The sequence below is a fragment of the Scyliorhinus torazame genome, chromosome 1 (genome assembly GCF_047496885.1).
Source record: "Scyliorhinus torazame isolate Kashiwa2021f chromosome 1, sScyTor2.1, whole genome shotgun sequence".
Classification (NCBI taxonomy): domain Eukaryota; kingdom Metazoa; phylum Chordata; class Chondrichthyes; order Carcharhiniformes; family Scyliorhinidae; genus Scyliorhinus; species Scyliorhinus torazame.
The window spans coordinates 203,742,658-203,755,027 of record NC_092707.1 but is presented as its reverse complement, the minus strand read 5'-3'; the positions used below and the strand labels follow the sequence as shown (position 1 = coordinate 203,755,027).

Sequence of the window (12,370 nt, the reverse complement as noted above, 5' to 3'; positions counted from 1 at the left end):
GGCAGAGCGGGGGGCAGGGGGCAGAGCGGGGGGCAGGGGGCAGAGCGGGGGGGCAGGGGGCAGAGCGGGGGGCAGGGGGCAGAGCGGGGGGCAGGGGGCAGAGCGGGGGGCAGGGGGCAGAGCGGGGGGCAGGGGGCAGAGCGGGGGGCAGGGGGCAGAGCGGGGGGCAGGGGGCAGAGCGGGGGGCAGGGGGCAGAGCGGGGGGCAGGGGGCAGAGCGGGGGGCAGAGCGGGGGGCAGAGCGGGGGGCAGAGCGGGGGGCAGAGCGGGGGGCAGAGCGGGGGGCAGAGCGGGGGGCAGGGGGCAGAGCGGGGGGCAGGGGGCAGAGCGGGGGGCAGGGGGCAGAGCGGGGGGCAGGGGGCAGAGCGGGCGGCAGGGGGCAGAGCGGGGGGGCAGGGGGCAGAGCGGGGGGGCAGGGGGCAGAGCGGGGGGGCAGGGGGCAGAGCGGGGGGGGCAGAGCGGGGGGGGGGCAGAGTGGGAGGGCCGAGCGGGAGGGCAGAATGGTGGGGCGGGGTTCAGAGCGAGGGGCGGAGTGCAAAGCGCAGGACAGTGGCAGAGTGCGGGACAGGGGGCAGAGCAGGGGGTGGGGGCACAGCACAGGGGGCACAGCGTGGGGGTACAGTGCAGGGGCACAGCACGAGGGGTATATCACAGGGGGCACAGCACAGAGGGGTACAATGTGGGGGGCACAGCACAGAGGGGTACAATGTGGGGGGCACAGCACAGAGGTGGCAGCACGGAGGGGTCACAGCACGAAGGGGGCACAGCGCGGTCGGGGGGCACAGCGCAGGGGAGTGATTGGGGCGGGAGGAGGGGGGTGGAGGCTGGGGGCAGTCCACTCCACTGCGCTCAGAGCCCGAATGGCCGGCTCCCTCTCTCGGTACCTTTCTTAGCCTTGTCGCTGGGGATGTTCTGGGCCCGGAGCCGCTGGTCCAGGATGTAGAGCATCTCCCCGCCCAGGTTAATGAAGAGGAGCGGCAGCGTCCGCAACGACATCCTGACCCCCTGTGTGTGTGGGTGTGAGTCACGGTCTCTGTCACTCTGTGTGTGGGTGTGTGTCACGGTCTCTGTCACTCTATATGTCTCTTTGTCTGTCCCGGGCCCGACTCCGCCCGTTGCCTTGACGCTGCGGTTGCCATGTTAGTGACGCAACCCCTCTTCCACCAATCAACATCATTCTTACTGGCAGGTGCGATTAAAGGGATGGGCGGTCTCACTGATTTGTAACCTGACGACCATAAATCTCTCTGCTGCTCGACTCTGAGCAGCCCTGGTGCTCCTGTCAACTCACACCAAGTTCCATCTCCCTCTCATGCCCTGTGCTGGCTGACCTGGAGCTCTCAGTCAAATCATCAGCTTGTTTTCAAAATTCTCACCTTGGTTATAGAATCTCTTCATGGCCTTACCCCAGCCTGTTTCTGTCATCTCCCCCAAGCTCACAACCCTCCTAGATATTTGTATTTGTCGAATTCTGGCCTCTTCTGCATCGCCAATCATAACCGCACCCAGGATGACCAACTATCCAGGGACCATCCCATATCTGAGGTGCTCATCCCACATCATGGATTGTCTGCATTTGGGATGCTGTTTATTCAATATTGCAGATCATTTAATTACCTGTCGACAATCTAATGCTTCCCCACCATTCAGATTTCCTTCCTGTCACAAGACAACCAGCCAGAATCCAATAGAACTCCAGTAGGGGAGGCGGTGGCATAGTACTATTGCTGGACTAGTATTCTAGAGAGGCAGGATAATCTGGGGACCCAGCTTCGAATTCCACCGCAGCACGTGAAAGAATTTAAACTCAATAAAATATCTGCAATTAACAGTCTAATGATGACCATGAAACCATTTTCAATTGTAAAAACCCATCTGATTCACTAATGTCCTTTAGGGAAGGAAATCTGCCAGCCTTCCTGGTCTGGCCTATATGTGACTCCAGACTCGCAATGTGGTTGACTCTTAAATGCCCTCTGAAATAGCCGCAAGCCACTCGGTTGTATTCAACCTCTACGAAAACACAAAAACCAGCATAGAAACAGGCACTGGAATCGACAACGGCAGACCCAGCCCTGTCGACCCTCCAAAGTCCTCCTTACCAACATTTAGGGGCTTGTCCTAAAGTTGGGAGAGCTGTCTCACAAACTAGTTAAGCAATAGCCCTTGTCCCTATCCAACAGGTTTGAGATTCTAGCTCCCTGCATGGACGGGAAAGGGGACTGCAGGGGGGTAGAGCAAACTGACCACAGCACCATGGTACAGTGAACCATTCAAGTGTGGGGAGAGAAAAGAAATATAGTCGTAATTGGGAATAGTTAGTTAGGGGCATTGGCATTGCTCTCTGTGACCAAGATCGAGAATCCCGATGGTTGTGTTGCCTGCCTGGTGCTCGGGTTCGGGATATCTCATCTGAGCTGCAGAGGAACTTGGAGTGGGAGGATAAAGATCCAGTTGTCGTGGTCCACTTAGATACCAATGACATAGGTAGAACAAGGACAGAGTTTCTGCTAATGGGGTATGAACAGCTAGGAGCGAAATGAAAAAGGAGAACCAAGAAGGTAATAATCTCTGGATTACTACCTGAGCCACGAGCTAATTGGCACAGGGTCAATAAGATTAAGTAGGTAAATGTGTGGCTCAAAGATTGGTGTGTGAGAAATGGGTTTAAATTCATAGGACATTGACACCAGTACTGGGGAAGAGGGGACCTGTTCTGATGGGACGGTCTTCATCTGAACCATGCTGGGACCAGAGTCCTGGCGAATCGCATAACTGGGGCTATTGATAGGGCTTGAAACTAAACAGCGAGGTGAGGGTTCAGTTGTGTGGAGAATTCTAAAATCCAAGTTAAAGGAGAAGATAGAAGTACAGGTTAATGATGAGGACTTTAAACTAGTTAAAGGGGATGAGCGCCCAGGAGAGGTTATTAGCGTTTCCAGAACATATAATAGATCAGAGAGTATAGAAGATGGCTTGGGTCACTGTCTCTGCGGAGTCTGAACATTCTCCCCGTGTCTGCGTGGGTTTCCTCCGGGTGCTCCGGTTTCCTCCCACAGTCCAAAGATATGCGGGTTAGGTGGATTAGCTATTCTAAATTGCCCTTAGTGTCCAAAAAGTTTAAGTGGGGTTACAGGGTTACGGGGATAGGGTGGAGGTGTGGGCTTGGGTAGGGCGCTCTTTCCAAGGGCCAGTGCAGACTCGGTGGACCGAAAGGCCTCCTTCAGCACTGCAAATTCTATGATATTCACTTATATACTAATGAGACTCCTAATGGTCAGTCGGTGAATTACAACACAACCATGATATCACTACATCCCCTTACCTTTGAAGAAATAAAATAATACATTATCATCAATATATTTACATGTGATATAATTAGCCTGTGAGTCTAACAATATTAATTTATTTCTTTAAAAAATTTAAAAACTGGTTTAACAAATATAATTGATATATATACACAAGAAAAGCAAGCATGGTATGTACAAATAGTCTAAATCTACAAATTGAGCTGATCAGGTTTTCCTCTCACTCTGGTTGATCTTCTCAAGTTTTGACATTGCTGCTCAGAACTTGTAGATTCAATGTTCTCCATGACATTCTCATGCTCAGGATCTGACACTGCAGCTGACCTTGATTCTGACGTAGATTCATCATCCATCACATTGTTGTGAAAGTCTTCTCTGGTTTTCAAGAATGCGCAATGATTTCTTCTTAAAACCAACCCATCCTCTGTCTGTCCATTGTAGGAATGAGGTGGTACTTCTTCAAGTACAATGGCTTTTCTCAACCAATTGCCTGAATCTTCGACTCTGACAATGCCATCACTACTCAGAGGCGGTAAAGTTCTGGACACTCTTATCATAGAACTGCTTTTGTTTTGCTTTAATGTTTTGCATTTCCTGCAGTACCACTGCATTTTCTTCCTCCTTTTCCAAGTGTGGGAGTGTGGTATGCAACCTTCTATTCATGAGTAACTCAGCTGGTGATCTACCATGTGACAATGGTAACGCTTTGTGACGTCCACAAGACCATAAGACATAGGAGCAGAGTTAGGCCACTCGGCCCATCGAGTCTGCTCCGCCATTCAATCATGGCTGATATTTTCTCATCCCCATTTTCCTGCCTTCTCCCCATAACCACTGATCCCCTTATTAATCAAGAGCCTATCTATCTCTGTCTTAAAGACACTCGGTGATTTGGCCTCCACAGCCTTCTGCGGCAAAGAGTTCCACAGATTCATCACCCTCCGGCTGAAGAAATTCCTCCTCATCTCTGTTTTAAAGGATCGTCCCTTTGGTCTGAGATGATGACCTCTGGTTCTAGTTTCTCTGACAAGTGGAAACATCCTCTCCATGACGACTATATCCAAGCCTTGCAGTATCCTGTAAGTTTCAATAAGATCCCCCTTCATCCTTCTAAACTCCAAAGAGTACAGACCCAGAGTCCACAACCGTTCCTCATACGACAAGTTCTTCATTCCAGGGATCATTCTTGTGAACCTCCTCTGGACCCTTTCCAAGGCCAGCACATCCTCCCTTAGATACGGGGCCCAAAACTGCTCCCAATACTCCAAATGGGGTCTGACCAGAGCCTTATACAGCCTCAGAAGTACCTCCCTGGTCTTGTATTCTAGCCCTCTTGACATGAATGCTAACATTGCATTTGCCTTCTTAACTGCCGACTGACCCTGCACGTTAACCTTAAGGGAATCGTGAACAAGGACTCCCAAGCCCCTTTGTGCTTTTGATTTCCTAAGCATTTCCCCATTTAGAAAATAGTCTATGCCTAAATTCCTCTCAAAAGGCACGGGGGAGGAGCCGGAGATTTAAAAGTGGGAGAGGAGCCGGAGATTTAAAAGCGGGAGAGGAGCCGGAGATTTAAAAGCGGGAGAGGAGATTTTAAAGTGCGGGAGAGGAGCCGGAGATTTAAAAGCGGGAGAGGAGCCGGAGATTTAAAAGCGCGGGAGAGGAGCTACCTCCTCTAACCTGAGGGGTTGAGTGAATATCAGGTAAGCTCTTTCTTTCTTTCTTTTTCTTGTTTTATCCGCAAGTTATCTGGAGGGGATGGCAGGGAAGGCAGTGCAATGTTCCCCCTGCAGAATGTTTGAGGTGAGGGACACTGTGAGAGGGGCTGGGAAGAAGCAATCAGTACAGGGATGCCCTGTGGTCATTTCCCTTAGTAACAAGTATACCGCTTTGGATACTGGTGGAGGGGATGACTTATCAGGAGTAAGCCATGGGGTACAGGTCTCTGGCACAGAGTCTGTCCCTGTTGCTCAGAAGGGAAGGGGGGAGAGGAGTAGAGCTTCAGACATTGGGGACTCCATAGTTAGGGGGACAGATAGGAGATTCTGTGGGAACGAGAGAGACTCGCGGTTGGTGTGTTGCCTCCCGGGTGCCAGGGTCCGTGATGTCTCGGATCGTGTTTTCGGGATCCTTAAGGGGGAGGGGGAGCAGCCCCAAGTCGTGGTCCACATAGGCACCAACGACATAGGTAGGAAAAGGGATGGGGATGTAAGGCAGGTATTCAGGGAGCTAGGGTGGAATCTTAGAGCTAGAACAAACAGAGTTATTATCTCTGGGTTGGTACCCGTGCCACGTGATAGCGAGACGAGGAATAGGGAGAGCGAACAGTTGAACACGTGGCTACAGGGACGGTACAGGAGGGAGGGATTCAGATGCCTGGATAATTGGAGCTCATTCTGGGGTAGGTGGGACCTCTACAAACGGGATGGTCTACACTTGAGCCAGAGGGGTACCAATACCCTGGGGGGGAAATTTGCTAATGCTCTTCGGAAGGGTTTAAACTAATCCAGCAGGGGGATGGGAACCTGAATTGTAGCTCCAGTGTGCAGGAGGTTGGGAGTAGGGCAGTCATGAGTAAGGTTTCAAGGTCGCAGGAGTGTACCGGCAGGCAGGAAGGTGGTTTGAAGTGTGTCTACTTCAATGCCAGGAGCATCCGGAATAAGGTGGGTGAACCTGCAGCATGGGTTGGTACCTGGGACTTCGATGTTGTGGCCATTTCGGAGACATAGATAGAGCAGGGACAGGAATGGTTGTTGCAGGTTCCAAGGTTTAGATGTTTCAGTAAGCTCAGGGAAGGTGGTAAAAGAGGGGGAGGTGTGGCATTGTTAGTCAAGGACAGTATTACGGTGGCAGAAAGGACATCTGATGAGGACTCGTCTACAGAGGTAGTATGGGCTGAGGTTAGAAACAGGAAAGGAGAGGTCACCCTGTTGGGAGTTTTCTATAGGCCTCTGAAAAGTTCCAGAGATGTAGAGGAAAGGGTTGCAAAGACGATTCTGGATAGGAGCGAAAGTAACAGGGTAGTTGTTATGGGGGACGTTATCTTTCCAAATATTGATAGGAAACGCTATAGTTCGAGTACTTTAGATGGGTCAGTTTTTTTCCAATGTGTGCAGGAGGGTTTCCTGACACAGTACGTAGATAGGCCAACGAGAGGCGAAGCCATATTGGATTTGGGACTGGGTAATGAACCAGGCCAGGTGTTAAATTTGGAGGTAGGTGAGCACTTTGGTGATAGTGACCACAATTTGGTTACGTTTACTTTAGCGATGGAAAGGGAGGGGTATATACCGCAGGGCAAGAGTTATAGCTGGGGGAAAGGCAATTATTATGTGATTAGGCAAGACTTAGGATGCATAGGATGGGGAAGGAAACTGCAGGGTATGGGCACAATTGAAATGTGGAGCTTGTTCAAGGAACAGCTACTGCGTGTCCTTGATAAGTATGTACCTGTCAGGCAGGGAGGAAGTGGTCGAGCGAGGGAACCGTGGTTTACTAAAGTATTTGAATCACCTGTCAAGAGGAGGAAGGAGGCTTATGTAAAGATGAGACGTGAAGGTTCAGTTAGGGTGCTTGAGAGTTACAAGTTAGCCAGGAAGGACCTAAAGAGAGAACTAAGAAGAGCCAGGAGGGGGACATGAGAAGGCCTTGGCAGGTAGGATCAAGGAAAACCGTAAAGCTTTCTATAGGTATGTCAGGAATAAAAGAATGACTAAGGTAAGAGTAGGGCCAGTCAAGGACAGTAGTGGGAAGTTGTGCGTGGAGTCCGAGGAGATAGGAGAGGAGCTAAATGAATATTTTTCGTCAGTATTCACACAGGAAAAAGACAATGTTGTTGAGGAAAATACTGAGATACAGGCTACTAGACTAGACGGGTTTGAGGTTCATCAGGAGGAGGTGTTAGCAATTCTGGAAAGTGTGAAAATAGATAAGTCCCCTGGGTCGGATGGGATTTATCCGAGGATTCTCTGGGAAGTTAGGGAGGAGATTGCAGAGCCTTTGGCTTTGATCATTATGTCATCATTGTCTACAGGAATAGTGCCAGAAGACTGGAGGTTGGCAAATATTCTCCCCTTGTTCAAGAAGGGGAGTAGAGACAACCCCGGTAACTATAGACCAGTGAGCCTTACTTCTGTTGTGGGCAAAATCTTGGAAAGGTTTATAAGAGATAGGATGTATAATTATCTGGAAAGGAATAATTTGATTAAAGATAGACAACACAGTTTTGTGAAGGCTAGATCGTGCCTCACAAACCTTATTGAGTTCTCTGAGAAGGTGACCAAACAGGTGGATGAGGGTAAAGCAGTTGAGGTGGTGTATATGGATTTCAGTAAAGCGCTTGATAAGGTTCCCCACGGTAGGCTATTGCAGAAAATACGGAGGCATGGGATTGAGGGTGATTTAGCGGTTTGGATCAGAAATTGGGTAGCTGTAAGAAGACAGAGGGTGGTGGTTGATGGGAAATGTTCAGCCTGGAGTTCAGTTACTAGTGGTGTACCACAAGGATCTGTTTTGGGGCCACTGCTGTTTGTTATTTTTATAAATGACCTGGAGGAGGGCGTAGAAGGATGGTTGAGTAAATTTGCAGATGACTCTAAAGTCGGTGGAGTTGTGGACAGTGCGGAAGGATGTTGCAGGTTACAGAGGGACATAGATAAGCTGTAGAGCTGGGCTGAGAAGTGGCAAATGGAGTTTAATGCAGAAAAGTGTGAGGTGATTCATTTTGGAAGGAGTAACAGGAATACAGAGTACTGGGCTAATGATAAGATTCTTGGTAGTGTGGATGAGCAGAGAGATCTCGGTGCCTGTGTACAGAGATCCCTGAAAGTTGCCACCCAGGTTGATAGGGTTGATAGGGCATACGGTGTGTTAGCTTTTATTGGTAGAGGGATTGAGTTTCGGAGCCATGAGGTCATGTTGCAGCTGTACAAAACTCTGGTGCGGCCGCATTTGGAGTATTGCGTGCAGTTCTGGTCGCCGCATTATGGGAAGGACGTGGAAGCATTGGAGAGGGTGCAGAGTAGATTTATCGGTTGTTGCCTGGTATGGAGGAAAGATCTTATGAGGAAAGGTGGAGGGACTTGAGGCTGTTTTCATTAGAGAGAAGAAGGTTAAGAGGTGACTTAATAGAGGCATACAAGATGATCAGAGGATTAGATAGGGTGGACAGTGAGAGCATTTTTCCTCGGATAGTGATGGCTAGCACGAGGGGACATAGCTTTAAATTGAGGGGAGATAGATATAGGACAGATGTCAGAGGTAGGTTCTTTACTCAGAGAGTAGTAAGGGCATGGAATGCACTGCCTGCAACATTAGTGGACTCGCCAACAGTAAGGGCATTTAAATGGTCATTGGATAAACATATGGATGATAATGGAATAGTGTAGATGGGCTTTAGAGTGGTTTCACAGGTTGGCGCAACATCGAGGGCTGAAGGGCCTGTACTGCGCTGTAATGTTCTAAATTCCAAAGTGCATAACCTCACACTTTTCCACATTGTATTTCATTTGCCACTTCATTGCCCACTCTCCTAGTCTGCCCAAATCCTTCTGCAGCCCCCTTGCTTCCTCAATACTACCTGTCCCTCTACAGATCTTTGTATCATCTGCAAACTTAGCAACAGTGCGTTCAGATCCTTCTTCCAGATCATTAATGTATATTGTGAAAAGTTGTGGTCCCAGCACAGATCCCTGAGGCACACCACTCATCACTGGCTGCCATCCTGAAAAAGACCCCTTTATCCCCACTCTCTGTCTTCTGCCAGTCAGCCAATCCTCTATCCATGCCAGGATCTCACCTTTAACACCATGAGCTTTTGACTTATTTAACAGTCTCCTATGCGGCACCTTGTCAAAGGCCTTCTGGAAATCTAAATAAATCATGTCCACTGGTTCTCCTTTGTCTAACTTCCGTGTTACCTCCTCAAAGAAGTCATGGATCAGATTGGCTGTCCATTGCGTTCTGTAATGATTCTTTTACAATATGTACACTTTTTCATTAAGATCTTTGGGATCCATGCCTATACGAGCATAACCATTTTGTTGTTTCACACATACGATGGAATTTGCCCCATTGGTAGGTTCTTCTATTTTCTTGATTGCTTGTGGTTTTGTATCTGATACAGGTGGCATGGTAAAAATGAGATTGACATGTAGATCTACATCTTCAGCAATTTCACCACTAATAGTTTGTATCAGTGCTTTAGATAATGCATCTTCTTTAAATTGTATCTCATTGGCAAAAGGTCATGCAAATCAGTGAACACATCGCTCAATTTGCTGATAATGTTCTCAGAATCGTTGAAGTACTGATCCAATCATTTGTGGATGCTATACATCAACTGCCCCAGATTTAATTCTTCACAGGACTGATCACCTAATAATGAATCCAAGCCCTCGGATATATTACAGAATGGGACGAAATAAACTGTGTTCTTCACCACCACACTCAGGTCACAAGCACCATAATATTTAATGCTTGAACCATTATAATCTATCAGAGATATTTTGTGATTTCTTCTAATCGGCTGATTTTTCTGATTTTTTAAATCATTCATGCTGATTAAATTGGCTTTGGCACCAGTGTCTAACTTCAATCGGACCACTGTACTGTTGACTTAAAGTGGTAGCAGCCATTTGTCCTCTTTAACCGCATTTATTTTAAATGGAGTATCAGTGCTGGAGAATTCTTTGATGTCTCCAAAAAAATATTCTTCTCTGTTATTACTCCAACAAACAATGATGTTACATAATTGGAGACCGTGTCTTCCACTGTGCTGACTGATCTAGGTTTGAGGTTAGAGTAACAATTCTGAGCAAAGTGATTTTTTTTGTTTGCATCTGGAATGAAATTTGCCAAACAATGGACACGGCCTTAATTTGTGCCTTTGACCACATCTTTTACACCAAAATACTTTGTCCTGATCTTTAACCTGTTGTTGGTGTGCGAGGAGCTGCAGGAACTTGCCCGCCTTTTTTCGGACGTTTCCTGCCTTTTTGGAGAAAGGGCGACAACTAGAGTGCTTTCCTCCAAGAAACGCCGCCATTACTGAGAAACATTTTGGAATGTTGTGCTGCTAGCTTTTGAGCCTCACAAATCTGAACTATTTGTTCCAAAGACAGCTCCGATTCCCTCAGCAACTGTTCCCTCAGCTTATTTTCATTCACACCAAACACAATTTGGTCCTGAATCATGGAAGATTCCACCACAGAAGAATTACAGATTTTAGCTTTTAATTTTAAATCAGTGATGAAATGATCTATGAACTCTTCTGTCTCCTGTAAATGCAATCTAAACACATAGCGTTCATCAATTTCATTCTTTCTTTGAATTACTTCGTCAAAATCTTTTACTATCTTCATCGTTTGAAAATGTAAACGTATTAAACACAGCAATTGCTTGATCTCTTAAATTTACTGCAGTAAGAAACAGATTAAATTGTTATTTAAACACACACCAGTTGCTGTCCAGATTGCCATGAAATCTGAGACTTATTGGTGGCTTCACCGACTCCATGTTGTTAATTCTTGCAGTCTGCAAAATCTTCAAATCTCTGTGGAAGTCGTGGAAGGCTTTTTCAGTGTTTAATACCATCCAACCCTTGTACCATGTAATGTTCTTGTCAAATGACCTGATTTATATTACAAGAACACTTGCAGCTAAAGCTATAAACGATTTATTAACATTAACTGTGCATCAAATATATACAAAACACCAGGTGAAGAACAGTATTAACATGCACAAGCAACCTCTCTCCCAGCTCCCTAGTCAGTCTGAGGTCACCCGACTCTAATTAATAATCTTTATTGTCACAAGTAGGCTTGCAATAACACTGCAATGAAGTTACTATGGAAAGCCCCTCGTCACCACATTCCGGCACCTGTTCGGGTACATGGAAGGAGAATTCAGAATGTCCAAATTACCTAACAGCACGTCTTTCGGGACTTGTGGGAGGAAACCAGAGCACTCCATTCACTTTTATTCTAATTCACGTAAATGCTAATGAGGCTCCTAGTGGCCAGTTGGTGAATTACAACACAACCATGATATCACTACAGGAAGGCACAGTTGTTTGTGACTACCTGCCTGGAGAAGTGTAGCCTGCTACGGCACTGAGTCTTGGTCATCTCTGGATAGTTCTGTATTCAGCCGTAGATCCCCTGAAGAGGATTTGGGCTCGATGTCCTTCCTGCTCCTTGTTTCTCTCTCCTGCCTTCCTGATGCCCGCGGCTCTGCTCTTCCTGCAAAGGGTGCTGCTTTATTGCCACTGGGCCCAAAATCTGAGAGTTGTGCCCTCATTGGCAACTGCTGTCTTGCCTCATTGCTCTTCTTTCACCTAGTCTGCCCCAGAAAGTGCATGCAACCTGTAAGCCCCTGTGAAACTCTCAGCTCCCCCTTCCACCCATGCAACCACCTTAACTGGCCTTAATTGGGATCATTGCCCTTCTAACGCCTACCCTGCTGAACATGCCTGGTATTTCAAAACCAGAACAATGGGCGACACTGGTATTTTCAGAATCCCATCACCTTCATCCCAACCTCAGCGGGCCCTGAAAATTCAACCCCTACATTCCTGGGGATATTGTGGCACAGAAGTAGGCCATTCAGTCCATTGGGTTTGTTTTCAAGTCTGTTTAGTCGGTCCGCTCTAAGCTGGTGAATGTGAAGAGGACCACTCTTGAATTGGTCTGATTTTGATTATGGACACTTGTTGTCAGCTCCTACATTTTCCACGTGGACCCTTGTTGTTCAGGATTTCTGGGTGGGCTTGCCCAAAATTAACAACACTTTGGGAACACCTTCAGCACAGGGACTACAGCAGTTCAAAAAATGTTTTCAAAAATGCAGCTGGCGATGGATAATAAGCGGCAGCTTTGTCAGTGATGCCTACATTCCCAGGATCAGTTAAAAAAACAGGACCTGCCCCTTGTAGAGTGCAAAGCCGAACTGGTCTTCCCAATGGAATAAAGAATATGTGAGGCCAGCATAGGAGCCACGGATGATTTCAACTCTGCTGAATACCCGCTGCGTTTGGGGAAGCAATTCTTCGGGTATTCCAGAGCA

At 47.6% G+C, this 12,370-nt stretch overlaps 1 protein-coding gene across 2 annotated transcripts in view; it reads right to left on the bottom strand.

The window, feature by feature from the left end:
• oscp1b (organic solute carrier partner 1b) overlaps window positions 1-1,148 on the bottom strand; it is a 90,510-nt gene extending 89,362 nt beyond the window's left edge. The window contains exons 1-2 of one of the 2 annotated variants that reach the window (XM_072502109.1): window positions 1,056-1,139; window positions 884-1,021 (exon numbers count right to left, since the gene is read on the bottom strand). In XM_072502109.1, the coding sequence (XP_072358210.1) occupies window positions 884-995 (112 nt within the window). In that variant the 5' untranslated portion in view covers window positions 996-1,021; window positions 1,056-1,139. Of the gene's footprint in view, window positions 1-883 lie in introns of both variants that reach the window. The other variant, XM_072502104.1, reaches the window with a different exon arrangement.
• Window positions 1,149-12,370: the final 11,222 nt, after the last annotated feature.